Source organism: Dromaius novaehollandiae, chromosome 7, assembly GCF_036370855.1.
Source record: "Dromaius novaehollandiae isolate bDroNov1 chromosome 7, bDroNov1.hap1, whole genome shotgun sequence".
In the NCBI taxonomy this organism is placed as follows: Eukaryota; Metazoa; Chordata; class Aves; order Casuariiformes; family Dromaiidae; genus Dromaius; species Dromaius novaehollandiae.
Genome location: NC_088104.1, coordinates 20,119,423 through 20,145,198, shown reverse-complemented (window position 1 = coordinate 20,145,198; position 25,776 = coordinate 20,119,423). Strand labels below are relative to the sequence as shown.

The 25,776-nt window shown below is 36.8% G+C and overlaps 2 protein-coding genes across 13 annotated transcripts in view; one reads left to right on the top strand and one right to left on the bottom strand.

Moving 5' to 3' along the window:
• Positions 1 to 25,776, top strand: part of DPP4 (dipeptidyl peptidase 4) — a 91,658-nt gene that overhangs the window by 32,072 nt on the left and 33,810 nt on the right. For 3 of the 4 annotated variants that reach the window (XM_064514854.1, XM_064514852.1, XM_026094542.2), the window contains exons 23-25: positions 498 to 562; positions 5,985 to 6,057; positions 6,318 to 6,391. In XM_064514854.1, the coding sequence (XP_064370924.1) occupies positions 498 to 562; positions 5,985 to 6,057; positions 6,318 to 6,391 (212 nt within the window). Of the gene's footprint in view, positions 1 to 497; positions 563 to 5,984; positions 6,058 to 6,317; positions 6,392 to 7,080; positions 8,469 to 25,776 lie in introns of those variants that run through there. The other variant, XM_026094533.2, reaches the window with a different exon arrangement.
• The window catches only part of SLC4A10 (solute carrier family 4 member 10), a 160,972-nt gene continuing 145,043 nt past the window's right edge, over positions 9,848 to 25,776 (bottom strand). For 6 of the 9 annotated variants that reach the window (XM_064514850.1, XM_064514849.1, XM_064514851.1 and 3 more), the window contains 5 exons: positions 23,611 to 23,784; positions 22,825 to 22,947; positions 19,059 to 19,126; positions 17,310 to 17,426; positions 9,848 to 12,152 (listed from right to left, as the gene is read on the bottom strand). In XM_064514850.1, the coding sequence (XP_064370920.1) occupies positions 12,086 to 12,152; positions 17,310 to 17,426; positions 19,059 to 19,126; positions 22,825 to 22,947; positions 23,611 to 23,784 (549 nt within the window). In that variant the 3' untranslated portion in view covers positions 9,848 to 12,085. Of the gene's footprint in view, positions 12,153 to 13,080; positions 13,107 to 13,936; positions 14,011 to 16,583; positions 16,623 to 17,309; positions 17,427 to 19,058; positions 19,127 to 22,824; positions 22,948 to 23,610; positions 23,785 to 25,776 lie in introns of all 9 variants that reach the window. The other 3 variants (XR_003258295.2, XR_003258301.2, XM_026094521.2) reach the window with 3 other exon arrangements.

Below are 25,776 nucleotides of genomic sequence, written 5' to 3'. Positions count from 1 at the left end.
TAATAAGGCAACAAATCTGCAGAAGCAATAATATATCGTGCCGAAAAATCTGTGGAAAATTGGAGATACTGAATTTTGACTATAAATAAGAGCCCAGCTGAGTCTTAATCCACTGCTTACATTTCCTTTCTTAGGTTTTTAAGTAGCAAATTTTCTGATAGTTTAAAAAATGCTAGTCATTTACTGCAAGATTTTCAGCAGTTTTCATAGAATTACTGAAAGAATAACAATAAGGTGACATTGACACAAAGTACTTTATTAATATTCAGCATTCAGGTGTCCATGGCAACAAGATTAAATATTCTGAATAACGATGGTTACCTACAAGCCTCATTGTGAGAAAACTGTGATTTCTTTTCTTTCTTTTCTTTTTTTTTTTTTTTTTTCATTTCCAGTATGGTAATGCATTCTTATTGTTTGTATCACAGTGTGTGAAATTTCAGGTAGACAGAAATACTGAAAATTAAGTAGTACATTCTGTTCATTTTTTATTACAGATTCAATATACACGGAGCGATACATGGGCCTTCCTACAGAAAGTGATAATCTGAAAAACTATAATGTAAGAAAGAAATCACTTAATTTCATTTTTAAAGGGTGTTGCTTTTTTTTTTCTGGACCACTCTCTTGCTCTTTATATATCCTACCAATTCCTTCCCCATAGGAAAAAATAACTTAACTTTGTTTCTTCATTGCTGTTATAGTCATTGCACTGTGCTTTTAGACACTATACTCTCATGCTTTTGGATTTTGAGTGAAGCAGTCACTTCTTGCTGTATGGTTTGTTTTCTTTCTTTCTTTTTTTTTTTTTTTTTAACATTCAGTTCCATTTGGCTACTTTGCAGACTGTAAAACAAGCTGTAAAAACTGTTTTATTTTAATCACCAAGAAACAAGTTTGTTTTAAAATTTAATATGCTAGTGGGCAAACTATGCTTTGTCTTAAACAGTATTTCCACCAAAACAAATGTACTCCAGTTCTTACTGAAATTTAATTAAAAAACATGGATATGATGTGAATTTTTTTGATTTATGAAGCTGCAAGCTTTATTTGGGGGAAGTAAAATCTCCAAAATATTAGGAAACTCTGAAGGGTAGGCAAGTCTGGCAGTACTGTGATCAGATCGAAGAAGCTGCAGATCAACTGAGAGCCGACAGTGTGTCAGGGTTGGAATTTCGGCCTCACTCTGTCAATGTGGGATTTCTGAACTTTGGCCTGAAATAACTAATGTTTGCCCAGCAAATGAGGAAATTTCCTTTTTTTTTTTTTTTTTTTTTTTTTTTTTAATGGGAGCAAAATACCTGTAGGTTGTTTACCCTGGTTGTGGTATGGTGGATTTTTTGCCGGAGGAGTAGCAGTACTGCTGTCCTCTGTACTGGCCCTTTTTTGTTGCCTGAAGGGCTTCTTGAAGTTGCAAGTAAAGTAGTTGGGAATAGGGCAGAGCTGCCCAGGCTTTTTTTTTTTTTTTTTTTTTCTTTTCTCCTAAATTTCAGATTAAGGTGGAAATACAGTGGATGCTGAAGGACAACAAGCAACCTGAGGGATACTTTGTGCCTCAGTTACTCAGTTATTGGGGTGTTTCATAGAGGTACTTAGCCGTGGTGACACAGGGCCAAACCTGTTCTTGCATACCTCAGATGGGAGACACAGACGTGCTGCCCCTCTCTTCTCCAGATGCAGGCTCCTAATGTGTGCTAGGCAATACAAAGTGAGAGGAGACTATCAGGATGTCCATTAGAGAGAGGAAAAGAAATGGGTCATTCTCTGTGCATAATTATTTGGGTTGGTGAATAGGTTAGAAGATAGCTTAGGTTGAATTGTATCTTGATGCATTAAAACATCAGTGTCATGGGGTGAAAGAAAGAGAAAGGCATTGTTGTATTGGCTAAAAACATGGTTTAAAAAAACCCGTATGTATATATGAACTGAAAGGTCTGGTTTGACATATCGCTGCAGTAATCTAGTTTTGTCAGCTGCCATGTCAGAAGTCCTGGTTAAAATTAAGGAGAGTGGCAGTGACTGCTGGAAGACTTGGTACTTTGTCTGGCTCTTCGTACCAACGAGCTGCTGAGGCCCACCAGGGACCGCCCGGCCGCCGCGGCAGCCTGCCTTCCCTTTGTCAGGCTTGTTCCTTTAAGGCAGTGGGAACAGTAGGAGGTCTGCGAGGTAGCAGTGTAAATAGAAGTCACTGTCGTCGTGCAGAACGAACGTTAACGCTCTGGGTGCACAAAGTCATTCACCAGCTTCACAGCACAGATGGCAACAGAGGACTGTTTAATCCTTTCAAGCCAGGAGTCGGATTTTCTTGGCATCGTATCCATTGCTGGCAATGGCCACGTTGAAACTGCCAGTACCAAAGAGCTAAAGGTTTTAAATGTGTTACTCGGAGGACTAATTGGGGAGAATGGTGGCTAGATGGAAGAGGGGTAATTGTACAGATCAGATTGTCAAACTTCACTGCTTTTTCTAGAGGCAGGAAAATATTACTTAAGTCCTCATTTGTTCTTACATGCCCTAAGGAATGCATTACTTGGAATTTGCTTTTCCATAGAAACCTGGTGTGGTGGGCAGCTTTAGAAGCGGCTTTGTTGCCTTTGCAGTGGAGGTAGAAGAAAACGTTGTAGGATTTTGTTGTTGCTGAAGCCCCTTGCTGACCCTAGCCCAGCACTCTCCTGGCTCACGTCCCTTTTCTTCGCGGTTCCAGTCACAGTAACCTTCCTTCTGGCCCCTTACTGCTGATGAGGGCTATTTTCTGAACTGAATGCTGTTGTTATTTGGCAAGCTACTGCAAAACATGTATTGAAAAGCTCTCCTAGTTGAAGCTTTAAAGCACTTCTGAACTGTTAACTTTGTACTGTCAGGTTTGCATGCTGTATCATGTATTTTTCTCTCCTACTGTATCTGGTATAAAGCTAGCTTGAAAGCATGAAGGTTGCATGAACTCGGCAGTGTGTGCCCTAATTTAAAAGAAATGGGACTTAGAGCAGATGTATGCTGCTTAGGTGCCTTGCTAATGCACAGATCATTATTAATGATCATGAATATAAACCATCAGGAAACCAGCTATGGTATGAGGGGTATGCTTTTGTATACAGTATTATGACATTAGGTTTCACATTTACCGGCGGAGCAGAAATCTGGGCTGTAAGTTCTCTTTGTCAGGAGAAGAGTCTGAGGGATGACTCACAAACCTCTAAGTAGGCTAATTAGGTGTGATTGGTACCTTTTAAGGTAGCTGTGAAGCATTAAAAATTAGAGCTGTGTAGAAGAAAGGAGGAAACATGGGTGGTGCTCCTAGTATAATCATGGAAACATGAGTACAGATCCTAGGCGGAAGGGCAGAGAAACTGCCCAGAAAGACTGTCGCTGGTGCATAGGATCTGAGACTAAAACAGGCCAAAGCTTTGGAGGTCAGATGCAGTAGCCATGGAAAGCATACCAAAGAGACTGTTCAACTTGCGAGATTATTTTGCAGTTCACTCTGAATTTGATATGCTTTTGGCAAGTGTTTGAAACAGTCATAGATTTGGCAATCTTTTGCTAGCAGATTTGAAATGTTCAGTCCTTAAGAACTGCTGCATCATTAGGTTATGCAAAACAGGGTACAATTTTGTAAATATGCCATCTTGTACTGATTTGACATTTGTTCTATTATCTGAGAATATGCTAAAGGGAGAGAGACCTTCAGTTTCAGCCAAACCTTAACTTGTTTGTTGAGTGCTGATAAAATGTTGACTGCTGTGTGATCTTTAGAAAAGCCAGTTACACTCGGCAGGGCCTAATTCTGCGTACTTACGCATAGTACCTTTTTCAGAACTTGTGTCACTGCGGTATAACTGCAGGAAGAAAGGAATAAATTAAGTTGAATTTATTTGCTGTCCACTTGGGGTTTGTTCAGCCTATTCAGCTGTTGCTTTGAGCTGTAATGGTGTCTAACTTGAGATTGCTCCCTGTTTTGCAACCTTTTTTGACAAAAATGTTGTATCCTTAGAGCACGCTTTAGAGAAGGGACTGTCTGTGTTGAGTATACGTAGAGCACAGCCCAGAATGACCATCGGAAACCGTCTCAAGTGATAAAACATTGAAAAAGAATTGTTTTCCAGGATCTCTTTTGTGTGTTCCCTCTTTCTGAAGTCTTTTACAAATAGTTTTATCTAATGCTTGGAAGAGAAACAGTGACATTCCTTTTTTAAAAACTGGTTTTGGAAAGTCAAATTCACAGAAGTGTAACTCATTAGTCAAATCAGGCTTCCACTCACTCAGGGTTTGCTCTCCCCTCAACCAGCATTGGTTTGCCGGAAGGAAGTTTATAAAGGAGCTTTACCAAGTTCCCATCTGTATATGTAGAAAATGTTTCACTCAAAAGATGTTGCTTCATTGTTGTGGGGTTGTTTTGGTTTGGTTTTTAAATCCCTTGGCCATTACTTCCCAGTTCATTCTCGAGGTGGGCTGCTGTTGAATCAAAGTCCGCTCTGCAGTTTTTGGCACTCTCGTAATATATCTGTTCTTACGCTGTGATACCAACTTGTTTCAATGGACACAATGCCATGCTTCCAGTGTGCACTGATTTCCATGTATTACATGGGATTTCTGTTGATCCACAGCCTTTCCTTATCAACAGAGAGCAATTATAGTTTTACAGATTGGAGGTTTGTTGTTTTTTTCTCTGCTGAACATGTTTTTAAAATTTGGTCGACTAATCAAAAAGAGCTAATTTCACTTATGAGACGGTTGCAATACACTATTCTGCCATGACAAAAGAGTTTTAACATTTATATGTGCTTTAAAGACGCTTTGGATGAGCGTACAGAGACCTAAGGAAATTGGAACACTTCTGTGGTGTGTTTTTGGGGGAGGGAAGGGGGTGCTACATAAAGATCCATGTGCAAGGATACCACCTTAGTAGCAAGGGGAGAAAAAACATATTCCTCATTTATACTTTTTTTTTTCTTTCTCTATTGTCTTTTATTTGCTATAATGTAGAGCAAATGTGCACAAGAATTCAGGAATCTTCAGCAGAGAAGCCCTGTAATACTGCTAATAGAAGGAAATTTTCATTCAACATACTCTTCCCCATTATGCTGGATTTCTCACCAAGCCCACAGTGTCTTGTGTGTGTGTCCCTTCACTTCCTCCCACCCTCATGTCAGAGCACTATGATATGCCTTCTCCTTGCCCAAATGAAAGATCATCTTTGCAATTTTTACTTTCCTCATTCCTTAGTCCTGGTCACGGTATAAGGTTAGGAGGTTACCATGTTATAGTGAGTATGTTGTTACTGTGCTTTAAGTTTCTTTAACCTCAGTTGCTGGGTTTTTTCAGCACAGTATTGTTCCAGTCCCAATGTACCATTTGGCTTCTATTTATAGGTTTGGTTTAGTGTTGGGTTGTTGTTTTGTTTGTTTTTTTTTTTCCTCTCCACTCATTTCTGCATTGTATTTGGGGGAGAGCACCATCTTAAACCTCTTCTCAGCCATTTTTACTTGAGAATGATGATTCACTAGGTCTGTTATTATCTACAGGTAAACTGCAGTGTATATTTAGGTGGGGAAAATAATGCATGTAGTCTCTGTAATATCAACTCTCTGCTAGCATAGGGTGCACTGTTGCCATGGCAACATTTTTTAACTTGTCTGCTGAGTAGCAGAGGAAACCTATGGCAAGTGGTGTGCTGCAGGCTAACAACATGTTAGCAATGCATTAAATGTGTAGCTCACTCAAAACTCTTCCCCTCTGGAATTACTTGTTACTTTGCAGACATAACCCTTGGTAATAATTCCAGACCGGTGCAGAACAGTTTGAGTGCTAGCACAGTGCTGCTGGATATGTGAACATGCTAGTTTGTGGCGGGGGGGGGGGGGGGGGGAAGGGGTCGTTGCTTTTATCCAAAGGATCCCCAGACTGTGTCAATAGGAATGAAAGTCACTTGGTAGCAAATCATCTTCTAACAAATAGCACCTTATTTCTTTTTTCTTTAATTTCAGAGTTCAACAGTAATGGCCAGAGCTGAAAAATTCAAGCAAGTTGACTATCTCCTTATTCATGGAACAGCAGATGGTGAGTTGCAGTTAATTAGACATTTTAGTATTACAGACAGGTTCACAATTCTACTACTGACAAAACAAAAGCATGAAGGGGCAAGGCTGTTACATTTACGTCAATAAAAATAATACTGCTTTCTACAACTAATTTGTGGTTTCAGTCAGCTGTACTGGCGAGTCTTCTGTGTTCATTGTTTTGCTTTTTTTTTCTTTCCCCCCAGAGTAGTACAGAACCAATTTTTGTTTACTTTTTTCCTTTTTTCTTCTATTTTTCAGATAATGTTCACTTTCAGCAAGCAGCGCAGATTTCCAAAGCTCTTGTTGATGCTGAGGTGGATTTTCAGGCAATGGTATGGCTCTGTTTGTTTTTTTTCGTTTGTTTTTGTTTTTAATCATCACAGAAATGGACTTGTGTTATGAGAATAGTAGCAATAACTGCCCTGTTGAGTATAAATTAATTGCCATCTTAAACCAAAGTTCACATTTGCATTTCATGTTCAGTAACTGAAACTTTTAACGTAACTGTGTATATATCTTCTGTACAAGAAAAAGCATTTAAAGCAGCTTTTTCTTGTATTTGACTCTATTTACCTCATCTTTCATTTTGTTAATTTTTCTGTGTTCCCAAACAGCCAAGCTTCACATATTCTCATAGTCCAGTAAGGTATAAGAAAAATGTTTAACTTCAGCTGAGTCTAGTTCTTTAGCCCAAGATAACTTGTCTGACTTGTCTGCACTCTGACATGAGGAGCTGTGCCTAGCCACCATGTGGACGAGCCATGTATACATTTCAGTATACATTTCATACTTTGTACATTTAGTGCATGAATAGATGGCATAGCCCCCCACCACCACCACCAAAGCAGTGACATAAGTAACACAGCAGCTTCCTACCACCATCCTGTCTTTATCTTCATGCTGAGTTAGCTTTGCTCTGAGCTAATTTTTAATGGCTACATGTGTCTTTATTTCTGTCATGTCTCATTAATGATGTGGATGTGGCGAGGGCTAACATTCTCTGTATTTTTCTCTCCCACAGTGGTATACCGACAAAGACCATGCCATTAGTGGTCAAGCACATAAGCATATTTATACCCATATGAGCCATTTCATAAAACAGTGTTTCTCACTGCCCTAGCACAGGAACAGCACCAGCACTTTGGCTGTTAGCGATGGTACGTCTCCAGAAAACTCTTTAGCTCAATGTACACTGAGCAAATATAAACTTTATGAATGAAGATGAGGGTAGAGGTTAACTCCTGGATACCTGTGAACACAATGAAATGCTAATCTTTATGATGATTTCTCTTGCCGGGCAACTATTGCATTTTTATTGATTGTGTTGAATCAGGTCACTAAAAATGTATGTATGCTGTCAAACTTGAAAAGCATAGCACTTGCTTTGCACTAGTACCTTTTCAGTCTAAAAGGGAGACAGTCCAGTTTCTATTTTGGTGTAATGAATACTGAAAATAATGTCACAGAGCAAATGAACTGATGTGGAGAGCAGTTTAGGAATGCTAATAATAATTGGCAACACTTCCATAGAGAGCTATTTCTTTCTACTGGAATTAAAAAACAAACAAACAAACAAACAAACCCCTGTGATTATTTCTGTGAAAATACTGATGACCCTTTAAATAGATTTCTGCAGAAATTACCTAATTTTTGATCACTGGCTTTTAGCTAAAGTCTTATGAATCCTGCAAAGTTAATATTTTCTATATAGAATGAAACACCTCGCTTAGTGCCTAAATTTAGTATTATTTTCTCTGCAATCTCTTGGATGACAATTGTTTAAGTCCTGCAAAGAAAGCATGTAACTAGTGTTCAGCAAAGATTCTGAATGATACCTACTCAAACCCATTGCACTGCATTTTGCTTCCTACCATAGTACTGTGATGTGTGCTTCCTTTATGGTCAAAAAGGCTGGTACTATGGGAATATGCACTGGTGAATTCTTATCTGGGGGCTCTGGGAACCCATTACTGTTCCTCTGTGGGTCAGAAATTCTGTATCTTTTTTTCTGTTTCCTATTTACCTGTGAATGGGATATATTGGTGGCGCTCAAATGCAAAACTTTACAATGCAACCTAGCAGTTAAAGCAAGGACTGGACTATAACTCTTGTGTGAATGTGCTATTTAGCAAACCTGCTTTTTCCTTGGAGCCTACCCATACACTTCTGCGTTAGTCTCAGCACTCCAGGTAGGCTTCCGCTCTGAAGCTAAGACTTACATTTTCTTAAATTTCACATACATAGAAAAGATGCAAACCAACTTGTACTACAAACTGTGCTGCTTTAAAATAGTAAAGAAAGACATTAAGTTATGGAAGGATGTGTGTTCTGTATAACTGGATATCCTGGCTCCAGAATTAATTCCTATAATTTTACAAAAATAAATAAATACATTAATTTTGAGAGAGACTTAGAGTGAAATTTCTGCTTTTCTTAAAGGTGTTTGTTTTGTTTTACCATGTACTGGAGTGTGACATGATTATCTAACACTTAGCTTCTTAATATTAGGTATCTATCAGCATGCGATTACCTATGTATAGTGTGATTTATTAGTGACATTAGGTGTGACTATAAAAGTACAGCCAGATAAAGCATGGAGGAGAAGAGACAAAATATCCAGGCATTTTGTGTAGCTTCTTGTCCTTAAATTAAAAAAAAAGTGTGAAGGTGTGTGTGTGTTGAGGGTGGATGCTGAGGAGGAAGATATACTATGATATGCTGTTAGTAGAGTGTGAAGCTGGGTTTTTTTGTTTGTTTTTTTTTCTTTTCTTCAAGGCATGCTTTAGCCTGTTCTCTCTGATAGATCTCCTCTAGCTCTAAAGAAAAATGCAGACAATGACTAAGGCAATAGGAGCTGTCTCAGGGAACTGACAACCCTCAGTTACGTGCTTCAGCTTCCTTTAAAATGTATGGTGACTGCTAAATATCTGAAGTTGAGGCCACAGAAGAAAGCCAGCTCGTTTCATTAATGTACAAAGCTGTCACTAGGAAACAGTTGTGGCTGAAATACAGCCACATGCTAGAGTTAGGCTCTAAATGCTTACTTTTTTGTTGGTTTTTTTTTTCCATGTGAAATGGATAAACAAAAGTTGTTTGTACAGTATGATTTGTGTGTAATACTAATAGAAAGCGCTAAAGCCAGAGGTCTGACAGTTAAAAGTTCTGCAGCTGGGAGGCTTAAATTCCAGTCTTTGGTTCAAAAGTTGGCAATGGATCTGAGGGGTTTAATACGATGGAGTTCTATCGGTGTTTGGGTTTCTGCAGTAGTACTAGGCTTTGGGAGAATAGCAGAAGCTCCTACAATTAGCCAGTGGCTGAGCCAGCGTTTAATTAATAATTAAATGCTTTAAATACTGTAGCATTTAGGAATTTTAAAATTGTAAGAAAGAACCTACTTACCTATTGATCTTTAAAAAGACTTTAACTACTCCTGCCTCATCCATATCATCTCTCCCATGAGCAAGAAGGGGAACCAACTCATGACCAGTGGCTCAGAACCTGATTTCCAGTATCTTTCTGGAACAGGTCAGTTGTGTGCTATCCCCAACTGTGTACTTACTGTTAGACTTGCATCAAGTACATTGCTAACAGCTACACACCACTTGCCCATACAGATAGAGCATTGCATGTTTTAGTGCGGTTCCACTCACAAATGGAGCAGCTTGCAAGATTGAGCTGTACTATTCATTAAATGGTGAAGTATTTGCAAGTGACAGTAGATATTTAAGACACTGTACCACACTGCATACTTGTTCTGGGTCTTGCAATGTAAAAATAGAAATTGAAAATTAGTTAGGATAAATATTTATTTTCACATAACATTTCTTAATTGTGAAAAACACAATAGTCTATTCACATGTACACATAAACTTTTGTAATAAATTACATCCAAGAAATTGAGTAATTTTGACCAGGAATATGAAAGTAGAAGTAAATATAACACTAGATTTGCTGTATATTGTGTGTGATTTCAGAATGTTGAGATTAACACTGGAACAGCATTAAAATTCACACAAGAACAGAGTGACTGTAAAAAAAAAAAAAAAACCACTGAAATACTGAACAGAAATACAGAAATGCCATTGAATACACTGATTTCTTAATATTCTAAGAGTTGGTCAAGTGAAACTAATACACTTTGATTGTATACATTATCTGTAACAAAGTCAGCAACATATTAAAACACCACCAGGCTGCTTTCGGGACAAACCAGTATTGAACTTCTATACTAGCCTTAAAACAATTGGAATCTTACAATTTATCATCAAGTACACAAAACAAAGCATTTAACCTTAATGCATCAGCATTTTTCCTAAATTTATAAATACAAACATTTAATTGTATGTAAATCCTTCTTTATGTCCATTAGATACCCACCCCCCATAAAAATGACCTTTGATGGGCTTTGATAATACTAAGTAGAATTTAGAACAGTGACCCTATTGGTTTGCAAAAAAATGCAGTTATTGTTTATGGCTAAAGTAGTAAAACATACACACTCACACACACAAAAACATCAGAAGGAGTATTTTAAATGTGCTGGATATGAAAAGTTATTCACAGGAGGTCAATGGAAAGGTTACTGTGTTTTGGAAAGCTGGGAGATGTTAAAGCCCTGTAAATGAGTTTATAAAGATTACAAGACTGTAGACTCTCATTCCTAGGATTCAAAGCAAAAACACAATGATGAGAGTTAGCCTTCATTTAATCATTTAAAAATTTGTCTTAAAAAAATTCAAAAATTAGTGAATTTCAAATAATCCATAAAACTTTTGCTCCACATCTCTATTAATTGAATACCTAATCTTGCAGTACTTGTTTTACACAAAAAAAACCAGCTTGAAGGATCATGCCATAACAAAATCTGTTATGAAAAACTTCTCTGTAATGGCTTTAAAGCCGCATCTTTGCAGTGTTGTTTTTAATCTTTTAATCAATATGTACTTGATGGAATAGTGAAAAGAGCTATAACAAAAGTAACAATAGGCTACCTATTTAAGTATTATACACGATGTCTGGAATAAAGACAACTGGTTTGCAGTTGTTAGTAGAGCGAGAGAGAGAAAGGACAATATAAATACACCATTTACGCAGCTGTATTTTAGGTAATAGAGAGGAAAATCATTGGGCAGGTAATATAACTGCATGTGGCATATTGTTTATATTTACAAAAGTCCTATTATAAAATAATGGATTCATTAATGACACAACGCAGTTGTTTGGCCTACCATGGAAACATTCATACAATACAAGATAAGATTTTGTAATCACAGATTGCATTTTAGCAAATACTGTACCAAAGTTTCACATCAAAGGATGTGGTGGTGTTTTTCAAATAATGTGAGAGAATGTGTTTTAATATATATTTTTATATATATATGTATATATAGACTATGTTCCAGTTACATACAAATTTGAATATTAAATATACTGTATTAAATCAAGGAAAACTGCACAAATACAGAAAGAATCTGACCCTGCAATCCCCATTGCAAGAGTAATCCATGACTTCAAAAGGACAGCTTGAGGAGGAAAGAGTTATCCTCATTAGTGTTCACAGGGTCAGATCAGTTGTCACTTTAAAAACATCTTTAATGTTTACATGTTAATTTCGGTCTCTTAAAAACATTTACTTGAGTTAAGCGATTTAAAAGAAAAATGGAACAAGTGTTTCAAGTTCATATTGAATGAAGATTATTAAGGATTCTCACACAGAAAAAGTAGCAAAATACAGTACAAACCTATTAACAAGTAAGTTCAATTTGAAAGAAACTATGTGACCCAAGTACTGATGCGTGGCCAACACCAGCAAAGAAAGTGACGAATTTTTGCATTGACTACTGCAGACTTTTGCACAGACACTAGACAATGTAGACATTTAGACAAAGTGAAATGAGACAAATATTGCACTACATTACCTGTGCTAGTTTGGGATGACAGACAAAAGGTTACAAGGTCAAATCAGTCATATTTAATGGTTGTGGCACTCCTTTCATTCATTTGTAAAAAATTAACTGAAGAATAAGTCATAGACAAGTCTCCCGGTCAACACCTTTCCCTGAGTCAGCTTTCTTTTCTCTTCTGATTTCAACACTAGGAAAAGAAGGAAAAGAAAAGTTACAGAGACACTATCAAATATATTAATGATTTACTTGAAAACCAACACTGCACTGATATTTTAATTAATTTTTTCATGCTGCATAGCACAAACTGGGAAGCAAGTGAAAGTTGCTGTGTTGAATGGTGCAGAAGACATCAGCCAGCATTTTAGTGACAAGGTAGGTAGAAAACTTAAGATGTACAGACAGACAGCATGCAAGCAGAGAGAGCCACTTTTTTTTTCTTTTTTTTTTTGTGCAAATACAACTGTTAAGTCATTAAATAATGGTAACAGTATACTTTTCAGGCAATATCAGCATTTTCTTAAATGGCACAAACAAGAAGTTACAGTAAATATTTCTTTAACATGTATTCTGTTGCTCAGTATCCATTGACAAGAAATGTATCTGAAGAGAGAGAGAGCAGTGCAAGCCAGATCACAACCGTTGTATTTGGCTTTCAGTCTTTATCGGGGAGAGCAGGAGAGGGCGGGAAAGGGGGAATGACAGTATTCCCCACTTGGAGCCCAGTTTAATATATACTTGCTCTTTTATACGTGATACCAGGAATAACTTTTTTTTAAAAAAAAGGTTTACAAGGCAGAGCTAGGCAGTATCACTAAGAAATCCGAAGCAGAGTTTGAATCTGGATTTGGCTTTTTTTCCCCCATTAAAACACTGTTGATTTGCCTACAGAAAGATGTGCAAAGCAGATGATTTTTGTGTTTGTGATGAGGGTCCTAATTTATAACAGCTTAAATACAAAAAAAAAAAAGTCATGTTTTTGCAATGACTTTTAATCACACTATTGAAAAGCAAAGAGGCTTCCAAAACACAGGCAAATCAAGCCTTCGACAAAGAGCAACAACGGTATCTTAAAAAAGACATTCTGAGAACAAACCTGTATCAAGCACATAACCTACCAGGTGTCATGGGAATAATTCCTTAACTAGAATGAATGAGAAATAGGCTGAGTTACACAAGGCTTAAAGAAATCAAGATCAATTCTCAAATTCTTAATACAATTCATGCACAATTTTACAATCATCTCATATATTTCTTCACGTAAAAAAATGATTTAAGGCTAGAATTCAGTTCAGCCAAAGCTTACTTCTAGGCGTACAGCAGCTTCCAGAGGTGTTAATGGAAATAGCTAAAGAATACCAAATTCTGCCACTTCAACTGCCAAATCTGTCACCTTCTGTGATAGACCTGGTATGTTAAACTTTCTGCATACAAAGGGTATGCAAACAAATTCTTGAGAGGGCATTTAAAGTGCATTATCCGCTCTGGAATTGCACATGTGCCTTGAAAAGGCAGTTAAGGTTCTTCATACTCTGCACACTTTTAGCATATCTGGTCTACGAGTTAGAACAAAACTACTCCTGGTTTTGTAAATTTGTACCTTGACTTCCTATAGAACTAATTCCATCTAGGAAGGACTACATGGGATGCATCTGCGTGATGGTCAACAGCACAAGTCATTTCTATCATTCATAAATTCACCAGAAGAAAAAATACAGACAGACTGTGTTTTCTACAAGGCATATCTTCCTGGATTAAGTTTTTAAATCTAGAACAATACATCTATAGCTCTAGGCTGCCCTAACTGAATTCATAGAGTGAGTTAATTTAAGCATACAGAGGCAAGTAAAGGGTCTTAGGAATGGGGGAAAAAAAAAAAAAACCAACAAAAAAAACCAAGACAGCAGGCAGTTACCTGTGCTTAGTAAAAGCAAACAAACATTGAGGATAATGCGTGTGCCTTAATGCCCATACCTACAGAAGATGATCAGAGATGTGAAGCCTAAATAGAAGGAAGGCTCTCCTGGTCTCACTGAGGCACCTAATACCTGGAAATAAGATAGGCTTTAACGCCTTGGGAATTTTGAAATAGGATAGATCTGGTGTTTTATCAGCAAATCATGTAACTGGTGGCTCCGTCAGGCCCTGGGTGCTTTTTTCTTCCCTACCACAGGAGTACGCTGACAAGCCTGAAAAGGAAGGTTTGGGATGTGGGACCTGCATGTTTTCAGGTAGAGAAGGGAACTTGTGCCACCTACAAAGCTATAGGTGCTTCTTTCTCCACTACTTTAAAAGGGCAGCTATGACCTTTTTATTCAGGGCCAGATCTTCTGTAGGTGCTTTGAGATTGCTACCCAAAGGGCTTAATATTGTATGCAAAAACAGAGAACTATTTAATGAAATGTACCAGAGAGAGCTGTGCTTGAGATAGGTGCTCAGGTGTTCAATTCCAAATCAAGGCAGGTTATAATCCAAAGCAGAGCTTTAGGTCCCTAGAATCTTTAATAATGAAAATCTAAGCTACTGTAGAGTTCAAGTACCTCTATGGTTAGGCAGCAGCTGATAAGTTCCTTCTTTAGACACTTAAATACTATTAAGAATCTGGGATGTAAGAATTATCACACACTATGCTACTTCACAGAGCCAGGGGCAGGACAGAGTTATTATGGATATTATCCACTGAACAGGCTGAAAAAGTCATTTATATAACCCGTTCCTGCCTAAAATCTCTCTTTGGAGAGCTAGTTTGTTATTGCCCTATCTTTAATTGGCTAAGTCAACTCAGTATTTAATTAGTAGAACAAACTTCCAGAGTTCATGTATTTCAGAAATCATCCTAGGTTGTTAATTCAGCACGCCTTATGTAAAAGGCATTATATGAAATCAAAGTACAGTATCATAATTTGTTCTAATTTTATTAACTATTTTATTATTTAATATTGAATATCAAAAATTTAATTTTATATATATATATAATATAAGTTGATATTAAATGTAAAATATATGCTATTAAATGTAAAAATAATATATTTATTATATAATATTATTTGGGGATATTAGTATAGGAAAGTAGACCTGAGGAAAGGAAAAAGTACTAAATGCTTCTGTATTTGATCTTCAAAGAGCATCAGTAAAATTAATTTCAGAATAAGAAAACAATTTTTTTCCCCACAGTAAGATACCTTCACAGAAGGAAGTTGTATAATATAATACTGGTGGTCTTGATCATTTGCACAAATTATTCTTACGACTGGCACCAACCCAAGCATGCATTTATTTTCAGTACTTACCTAGGACCAAATTATACCTTCGTGTAATAGCACATGCATTTAGGGATATAATGTTTCTTTAGCTCTGTCTCTAATATGATTTAAGACTAATGTCTATGGTTGTGCTTATCAGAGCGAGCTCTCTGGATATAAAGTTCTTTGAAACTACTTCTGTCTGGGAATATGAGACACGCTAGAGCACATGAAAAAGTAGGATTTCAGATTCTTTAAGAATTGTTTGTTTACAACAGGACACTTCTACCTAAAACCCTAAAACTAGACTGTGATCCCTTAGTTCCTTTTGACCTGAGTCCTTGTTTTCATAAGCAAAGATATCAGAACAGATTAAAAACCTAGGTTCAACTGAAGAAACTCATTAAAAAAAATGAGCTTCTATTTTACTGCCAATTGTCTTTTACCAGTGTTTTCTGAACCACAGTCTATGTCGATGATCCTTGTTCAAAGGATCTTTGAAAATTTCAGGGAGAAAAATGTTATATATACACACCCACATATATATGTGTGTGCGTGTGCATGTATGCATAAACATAATCCATCTCATACCCTCAAAGAAGCAGTATCTATCAGAAAAATTCCAACTAGTGCATACTACGTGGCTGCGAATGTATCACAGTTTCTTCTTGTTCTCAAAGCTTTCACAGCCTGGACACCATACCCACCCACCTAAGAAAAACCTATGTACATCCCTCTCCCATGCACCCTGCTAACTTCACTGTGACTGGATCCTTTTCAGCCCATGTGTAAGGTGAAAGACAAAACAGAACTGCATTGCTATTTTGACTGACAGTAAAATAGCATTAAAATGACATTAGTGAGCTGCTTCATGGGTCTGATTCTCTGGTCATCAATTGTTCATCTTGTTTATGCTGTTTAGGCAAAGGAACAACACTGAAAGGCAGCATGCCATTTTGGGGTGACAAAATTAAAAAAACATATTTCTTGACAATTTTTTTTCCCTTACAGCATCTTTTCCCCCCAAAACAATGACTAGATGTTTCAAACATCAAGCTTGTTTTGAATACTAGATTTAGAAATAGGCAGAATGTCATTTTACATTTAAAAAACTACACAACTACTGCAAAAAAATACACTAGGCATAAACTCGCTTTAGCACTTAAATATACTTGCCTACTGTTTCTAATTTTAATACACAATATATTTCAAATTATCATATTAAGGACTTTGATGAAGACATTTTTACCTTCCTATTTGAGGTTTCTTTTCATTCTGTCTCCCCAAAAGTTACACACAGTAAAGTCATTTGGGTTCCTAGATGACACCACTTAATAGGAAGATACAATCAAGGAAAAGGTTGAGGGACAGGGTCTTACCTTTGGGGAATCAGCTTCTAGAGTGATTAGGAAGGGGAGCTTATGACAAAAATGTGACATGAAACAATTAAGTAGAAAATACTGTTAAATTTAAAATTTATGGAAACAGAGGAAAATCTCTCTTACAATACCACTGTCCTTGTATTTAATATGTCCTTATTGCCCTAATAATTGTCTAGCACAGATAAAACATCCTGCCTTCACTTTACATTTATCTGGACTAAACTTCAAAGGGTATTCAACTGTTTTGAGCACAAGTGAAGTGGATGACAGAATACGACCAGAAGTGATGCAATCTTAGAATATTTTTTTTTAAAACCAAATGTTAGTAGATCGCATTAAGAGTACTAGGATCTTCATGTAGGTATTTCCGGGGCAGTGATGACCACTTCTTTTTTAAGAGGAAAGAACAAACAAGCAAGCAAAACACAACACCTGTTGTGCAATATCCAGGTGTAGGTGAGTGGTTCATTACACAAGCATCAAGCATGCTCAACTTCATTTTCCACTGTAGTGTAACTCAGTAGCATGCAAATATTTGTGCTATTTTTACATACACAGTGAATTTGTGTTTTGAGCTCAGAATATTTTGATTGGACATAAGTAACAGGAATCCCCAAGAAATCAAATTGCAAGGTGCTGGAAATCTATTTCCTAGGAAAATATTCTAATATTTTGCTTGACACCCATATATAAAGTATACCGTAGGAAAAAAAAAATTAAAACCTTTTAGAAGGAAAGCTTGACTCCTTATCTTTTGCATTCTCTGAGGATATCAGCAATGTCTTCCACACAGCAGTTTTTGCCATTTCATCAGAAATGTTTATCACAGATGGGTCATCTCTAGGCAAGAGTAAAAGTAAATGCATAATAAAACAATGAACAATTTGTCTTTGTTACTTATTAATTCTACAGAAGTCATTGAAAACTGATAATGATGATTAAAAAATAAGTGAAAGATAAGAAATTATGTGAAAATTCAAGAATCCTGAACAATGGACTTTAATGCTCTCCTAATGCATTTTAGCACTTTTTTTAGTATTTTCCTCTCCAACAGCAAAATAATCCTTGTAACATCAATAAAATATATCAAGTGTCACTTCCAACTTATAGATGGAGAAGAACGGGGTACTGTGGAGTTAAATAATTTGTCCAAGGTCTCACAGTCCTAACAGCTCTCAAACTGCATACGCTCTCAAGCAGATGTTTAAAACAAAAGTTTATTTATGTTTATAACAAAAGTTTTAAAACTATTTAAAAGCAGTCAAAAAAACCTCAAGAAAGTCAAAGATTTAAGTGATTAAAAATTCTTTGAAATACCCCAATTAAACAAATCAGTAGCTTTAAGCAGCCCTTTGTAGGCATGATTTATGCCCTTAGCTTTATCTGGACTGCTCTGAGTATGTGTTTGTACACTCAGTAAATTTGGTTACACAGTTTTTGGCGAACCAGTTTAATCATTGTCTTGATTCCTCTTTTTAGCTGTAGGCCTGTGACCCTTACAGTAGAAAAGGTTAGATATTATTCAGGCAGCTTAGAGCTACATAAGCAAACACACTAAAGATAAATATAAGCCACACCTCAGGATAAATTAAGTGAAGTACTGCTAATATAAAATAGAGCAAAAGGATATTTGTTAATAGAATAAAAGGACAAAAGAACAAAAAAAGAACACCGTAAATGTGATGCACTGAAAGTAAGAAATAAGCCAGTATTTTTCAAACACACAGAAGATAAAATAGTAATACCTGTTTGCCTTAGGATACATTAGGGGTAACTTTATATTAAATTATAAGAGAAGGCTACTCTACAACTGTGTTCCTATGAACTCATGTTAATGAAGAAGTTCCTACCAGCAGACACTCCAAGTCTTTGCTAATAACTTTCTTTCTGAAAACTGTGTAAATGAGAGTAAGTCCTTATGGCCATGTACCTCCAGTACATGCACACAGTACATGTGTCTAGTACGTGTGACACAGGTTGCCATGCTTTCTGTATCATCCTTTTATTATCAGTACTGGATTGTTCTTTATTCAGTTACTGGATCATACAGCTAGGCTCTTAATTAGAATGTTTTAAAATGTATTACTGTAAGAACCTAATTTTTCTAGGGCATGTTCCTGGTCTCTCTTGACCCCCTGCTACAGTCAGGGTGAAAGGACTGATCTGCTGTACATTTTCCCTTTGCACTGTGCATGTCAGAAGCTAAGGTTCACTATTAACAGCCTGATCCTTCAGTCCTGTTCAAGGGAAAATTTCTAACTAGCATGTGCTTTTCTTAGAGACTGTAGAATCTCATGGAAAGACTAGAAAGGGGTCATGAAAGACTCCACTGTATGTTTTAGTTCACCTATCTGCACTGTGCTACCAAACACATCTTCCTGACATTCACTGAGCATTAGGAATAAATATTGTGACATGATTATTTAATTTGTTTAATTGCAACTCACCTAAAAGAGGAAAGGTATATTTTACCTGTAATGTCCTTCTAGTGGTAACTGAACAGTCCCTTCCTCTTCCATTGCTAACATACTTTGCTCTTCCTAGGAGGGAGGAATTTACATGTGAGAGATGATACGATGTTGTGAAAAGTGAAATTTATGTACTTTAATTTTTTTCCTTTTTTCCTTAATATTAATTATTTATTAAAATAAAGATACTTTTCAACTGTTCTAAATTTAAATATTTGACATTTTAAAAGTTGTATTTTAAAGATAACTCTTCACTTGATGTTATTTTCCAATGCCAAGTAGAGGAGACGGTTTTGTAATAATAAAGAGAAAAGTTAGTAACACGGAGTGAGCAATTTGTATGGTGAATTTTAAATACCATGCATGAGAAGATATATATTCACTGCACTGTCAACATGCAAAAATTAGGAAGCTAGATTTAAGTTTCCACAGTTTTATTATTGGTAAGGTTTTATTGCAGTGAAAGGTAGTAAAATAAGACACCAAAATTAGTTTTCTCTTAAAACAGTGAAAAATGTATCCTGTGAGTAACAGGGAGTAAAAAGAACTAGGAAAGATATATACCAAAAATCTTTCTGTCAAATAGTTACCAATTCATGGAATCTTTATCTCAGGGGTGGGGGCGAACAAAACAACATCCTTTAAAAGCATCATGTTCAGCCTGTAACAACCCGGGAGAATAAGTTCTCTCCATTTTTCAGAATGTAGATCTGAAGCATCCCTAAGAGATCTAGGCTAAATTTAGACTACATAAGGTCAAGGCTCCCTCGGTCCTAAGGTGCTGTGCTGTTCAAAGGAGGACTCTGGAGGCTCGCTATGCCACACAGCCTGTTAGGTAACGAAAACCACAGCACCTCTCACAAGAGCTCCACATTACCTATAAACTTAAACCTCAGAAATAACAGTAGCTTAATACCTAAATTACAGGCAACAGTGTGGTCAGGTGATTCTACATACTCTCACACAGTACCGTCCAGCTCTTGTTGCAATCAAGTGAACCATGGAAATAAGAGTCCATGTATTATGTAGCAAGGCAGCTGCCAGAAGGTTGACATGCCTTCGCATGAACATAACCATCAAATCCTGCACTAGACTGCTGTGCTGTGTGTGTATGAGAAAGACAGGCACACACCAACCTCCTCTTTTATTGCCATATTAACTGGCCTTTTAAGAGTTTTCCCTGGTGCTTCTTGGAAAGAGTGAACTAAAGTGACACTGGCTCTCCCCAAAAGAGGCTTAGAGAGGCTTGGCAGATGACGTCAGATCATCTGAAAACCCACATGCACCACACATATTGATAGTTTAGTATTAGCTGGAAGAGTCGGTACAATTTCCCAAAGTAATTGAATGTACATCCTTTCTACACATAAATTTATTTCCTCTAAGTTTTACTATTACAACTATTTTAAAAGTCAGAACATTTTTTTTTCTCCAAATGTTCAGTCCTGTCTCAAAGAGACTTAGCTGATTAACATCAAAGTGGCTTCCAAAGGAGATCTGTGAGAAGAAGGCATATATAATATCCACTATAAATGTACAAAGCCCTAGGAAAAATGGCCTAAAAATGTAAAAACAACTTAAGTGATGAAATTATGATCCAATCAAATAAGTTTCAGATCTTGTCAACTGTATTTCTGAATATTCTTGTGGGTAGAGTATTTCTATTTTTAAAAGCCGTGTGATAGCAACTCTCCAATTAATTCTTTAGGCTACATGTCAGAAGTTTTATTACTAGTTAATTTTGTCATTTCCAGGCTTCACAGTTTCTTAAGTTTTTGACAGTTAAACAGTTTTAATAAAAGCTCCAAATATTTAGAAATGCCAAAATATGTAAAAATAACCTCTCAGCATAGACAGTGAATGAAATAAAGTAACACGAGTAGATTTTCCCAGTTTTGTTTTCTGATGCCATGCTATCAAGCATGGGAAAGAAAGTGACATATAACCAAAACATAAGGATATCAGGGAAAGAATTCTTTTCAATAACCAGGCCCACGTGAAGAGGGTCTTGATTACTTTTGGTTAGTCCGAGTTGTGATGACAACAGAGCTTGTGATGAAACAACTCTCTGGTTTGCTTTAGTTCAAGGAAGAAAGTAATGAACCACATCTTTTAATTTCAGTTTTACACACAGCTACTACATAGTAAATAACAATTACGATATTTATCACCTAGGTAGAACCTTTTCCCCAAGATACATTCTATTAAAGTATGCTAGATATCTCAAAGAAGAAAGTAAAGTTGTAGTTCCCTGGGTTACAGCTGAGACAGTGAATTGTCAAAGGTCACAAAAGAATCAAAAAGGCATATAAATCTAGTTTTCATAGTTGTGTGTTTAACTTACTAGCTCATGTCCTATTTCTGCAAATAGACTTACCAGTGGGAATCCTTACACAAAATTTCATTGTCCTCAGATCACATCACATCCTTGAAGATAAATTGCTGATTTATCCATTCACATTGTCTACTTCTTGGAGTACTCTTGTATGACCAAAAGGTTATGTCTCAAGGGTCCTAAGCTTTGCAGAGGTCTTCAGGACATCTGAGAGGTTGTATGCTTGGCTATTCTCAGAGTACTCCTGCCTGAAGTGACTACAGCCTGCCAATACTACATGGCGTAGTCTGCACCTTCATGTCCCCCTGCCTCCCCAGCCTTTCTCCAAAAATGCTGGGGCAGAATCATTGACATATCCTGGCACTGACATATCCTACCTACTGCTCCTGCAGTTAGCGCTTCTCGATCAAGACCTGTGCTTCATTTACATGGGCCAAAGATTTAGGGATACAGTACTCACATCCCCTAATGGTTGACATTCATCAAGTAAATAAATACCAGTGACAAGGGAGAAAAACTTCACTCCCAAACACAGAAAGCACAGCTTGTTGAGGTGCTATATGCATTAGATATTTGGAAATTGGACCTGTGAGTTTAAAGAGTTGACTACTGAAACTTCCATCACAAACTGCCCATCTTTAAGAATTTGTGAAAAAGGTACTAGAAAATTTGAAGAAGGGCTGGTGTTCTACATAACTTTAGAAGAGTGAAAAAGAATATGGAGACTAGGAATCGCAAATCTAGAAACTTAACTTCAGTTTTGGGAAAAGTACTCAAATAACCAGGCATACACAAACACAAAGAAGAAAAACAAATTTTGACTTTAGTTTTCAAAATTGTTTTACATTATGTTCAAATATGAAACCTAGGAAGCATGGGCTAGATGAAAATATTGCCCAAATTGCAAAACTGGTTAGAAAACTACAGTCAAAAAGTAGTTACCAGTGTTTCGCTATCAAAATACAGGAATGCTCTGAGTAGAATTCTGTGAGAACCTGTCCTGTATGAACATTGATTGTATCATGCCTCTTAAACGCTGCAATGCTCTCCTCAGCACCACCAGCAGGGACCACACCAGTCCTGATGCAGCATCCAAATATCCCAGGCACCTGAGGGCTTTAGTACAGGCACAGGTATGTCACTCCCCCTCATCTGAGTGGGTCTCAGGAGCAACCCCAGAGAACATTGTAGACATTATGCTATATGATGTTATGGCAGCGTAAGAATCCACATCAAATAGACATTCACATCAAAGATATCATATTAGATTTGTAACCTTAAGATGACATAGGAAAAATATGAAAATACTGAAGTCTGGATACAGTTAATAAGTCTACCTGCTGCACAGAATCTTTCTTGGTTATAAAATTTTCTCTAAATGTCTGAAGGAGAAATTCATATTGTGTTACAAATAAAAATTGAAACCATGGCACACCTCTTTTTCAGCATCTTCCAGTTTCTTTTTCTTGCTCTCAGGCATCAAATCATCTAACCAGCTGAGCTCCCGTTTAGTAAAAAAGAAATCCATGAGTTTTCGGACAAACACCAAAGCTAGGACCTGTAAAGACATATATTCAAACAGCTAGGAAATAAAGCAAGTAACCATTACAGATATGCTTGTATAGAAGCACTTTCAAAAGTGACCACAGTTTACACTTAGAATTTTATCCTTTAATTTGGACAGGCAGATAGCTGGGTCTTTCTTGTTCAGATAAAGCATGGTTTGGAGCATTTAACAATCATTGATGTCAGTACATAAGATATCTTTTATTTTCAATTAGTGAAATAATCAAAGAGAAATTACTTAAGCAGCAGAATAGATTTTTCTTTTATTTCAACAAGACACAGAACTATCAGTAAAGATCCTCTGGCAATAAACAATCTTCCTTACTGAGTGAATGTTGTTTCTGTAAAATGAATAAGCGCTACTCCTTAAATGAAAACATGAAGTAATTAAAAAAAAAAAAAAAAACTAGAAGAATTTTCCCTAACAGTATTTACAGTTGGGCTATACACAGATACAAATGGAGCACAACCTAGACTCAGACTTCTCGTTATATGTAGAATTTTTCTTTACTTATACAATATGAAGAATTGCCCTTGAATCTTCAGTCCAAGAAATACTGTAATTACCTGTCCACAGTTAATATTTTTTCTTCAATAATAGCTACAAGTGAGAACAAAATGGATTTTTATGGTAAATTAAAAAAATACTTCATACCATCATAGGAAAGACAATGGCAGCTCTTGAAACCTTTATAATCCACAGGAGTACAAGACAACTCAGCTGAATTACAGTGAAGAGATGGACTTTTCTAAGAGGGACATGTCTCAGATAGATAAAATCTGGCTGATGCTTTGCAGGCATCCAGAATAACTTTATCCTATCAAAAAGCTGAAAGAGAAGTATAAAAAAATTGCATTTTATCATCAAAATGAGCTGTAGGACCATCTATACTGATATTCACACATTGCCTTACAATATCTCAAGAATCAGGTTTATTCTAAAGACAAAAAACGTGTGTAGAAATTCAAGTGCACAGGAAGAGACTACTTCATTTACAATTATGAGCCATGAAGCTATACTAGTCCAGTGGTGGTAGAAGACTCATTTTCTCTACAGTTGAGCCACCAGAGTAAGAATGACACCCTGTATTGTTTAAGTAAAGTTTAACCATTCGGTTACTCATCAGTCTCAGATTCCTTCCACTTTTAATCCTGATTTGTCTCCCTAGATATTTCTATCATAGTAGTGCTCAAGAGATCGGATTAGTCATACTGCAAAACCATGTTGTACACAAAGAAAATAAGTACTTTAAAATACTATTGCTAAGATTTCAAGCCAAGAACTCAAAAAGTTAGGCAAAGCCTGAATTCAAACTAAATGTGAATCTAATCAAAGTGAATGGAATCTAGTTGATCCCACTGGGTATATGCATTATTACATTGCCTTTCTAGCACAATCAAAAATTTTGCCTTCCACCTAGCTCTGCTTGCTTTAGTACACACAGAGGTGATCTCTGAAGGATCTCGTCAGTCTTTATTTCCCCTGAATTAAGCCCCATTTTTTCCAGTTCACTTCACCAGACACTTTATCCCAGCTTGCACGCAACAGGAGATATTCTTCACAAAACCACACACACACACACACACACACACACAAAGGCCAGAAAGACAACTGCAAAGCCATTAGGAATACACATGAGAGGTTCATGTTTTTCAGACCTATTTGGCTCCATACTGTCCTGAAGCAGTCACACAGTTAAAGTTCACTAAGCCTTCAGGCTGTCAACTTTGGGTCAGCTGCTATGGCTCAGTAATGATGGTGGATGCACTGCTTCTCCCAGGAGGGAATAAACCATGCTGTATTCACACAATTTTCAGGAATTTCAAGTTTCAGGAATTTTTATTGGGCAAGTGCAAAATGCATTTCTTAAAGGCTTATAATTTGGCCAGATTTGAGCAGGGTTTTTTTTTCCACAGAAACAGCAAAAAACACATCCTCCCACAAAAGCCATCTTATCGAATCTCAATTCTTTGTCCCAACCTGGAGGAGGAAAAGGGGGCAGAGGGCGCTAACACTTTTCCAAGTAAAGATAGCCAGATTTTAGCATGTTTTAAAAACATTCCTCCATAATATATAGCCCTGTTCAGAGAAACAACTGAATCATATCAAGCTGAAATTATCTATAAACCTCAGTAAAAGCCAAACTACCCTTCTCAGAATTTCAACCCAAAAGATTAGAGCTAGGCAAAGTTATAAAAGAAGAGTCTCTGAATAGGAAATATCAGTCAAAAATAGAAAATACTGGCAGCTTTACCTATAAAGAGATAAAAAATAAAAAAGCAAGGCATTTTTAACTCACAATCAAAAAATTAAATAAACTGAAAGAAACAATCAGGTGTTTTCTTTGCTCTTGGTATTTGACAGCATTTTGCATAGTGTTAATTTGTATTTTTGTCACGTGATTGCTCTTTCTCGACTGTCCGTGAACATATATCAACATCTCAACTTTCAGCAACGAACAAAGAAGCACTAAAAATTTTGAGAGTGTTTGTGTCAGATGGGCTAAAGGATTGAACAGCATGCCATTTAACACCGCAGCAGTCCAGGAGAAGGGGCACCGTCACTACCACTACTACCAAACCTGCCCTAAATGCGGCAGTTCCTGGCCTGGGCCAGGGACTCGTATTTCAGGCCCCTGCAGGAAGGCTGCCCTCTTGCTAGACCTGCCCTTCATCCCAGAGGCCAGAAATTAAGTAGCATGAGACTTGCTACAGTTCCACTTCCCCACCTGAGGCATTTATTTGTACAGGAAAAATTTCCAAGATCTCCACTATGTTAGTTTTAGGCCAGTTAGCCAAAAGCCTACTATAGGCAAGGTTC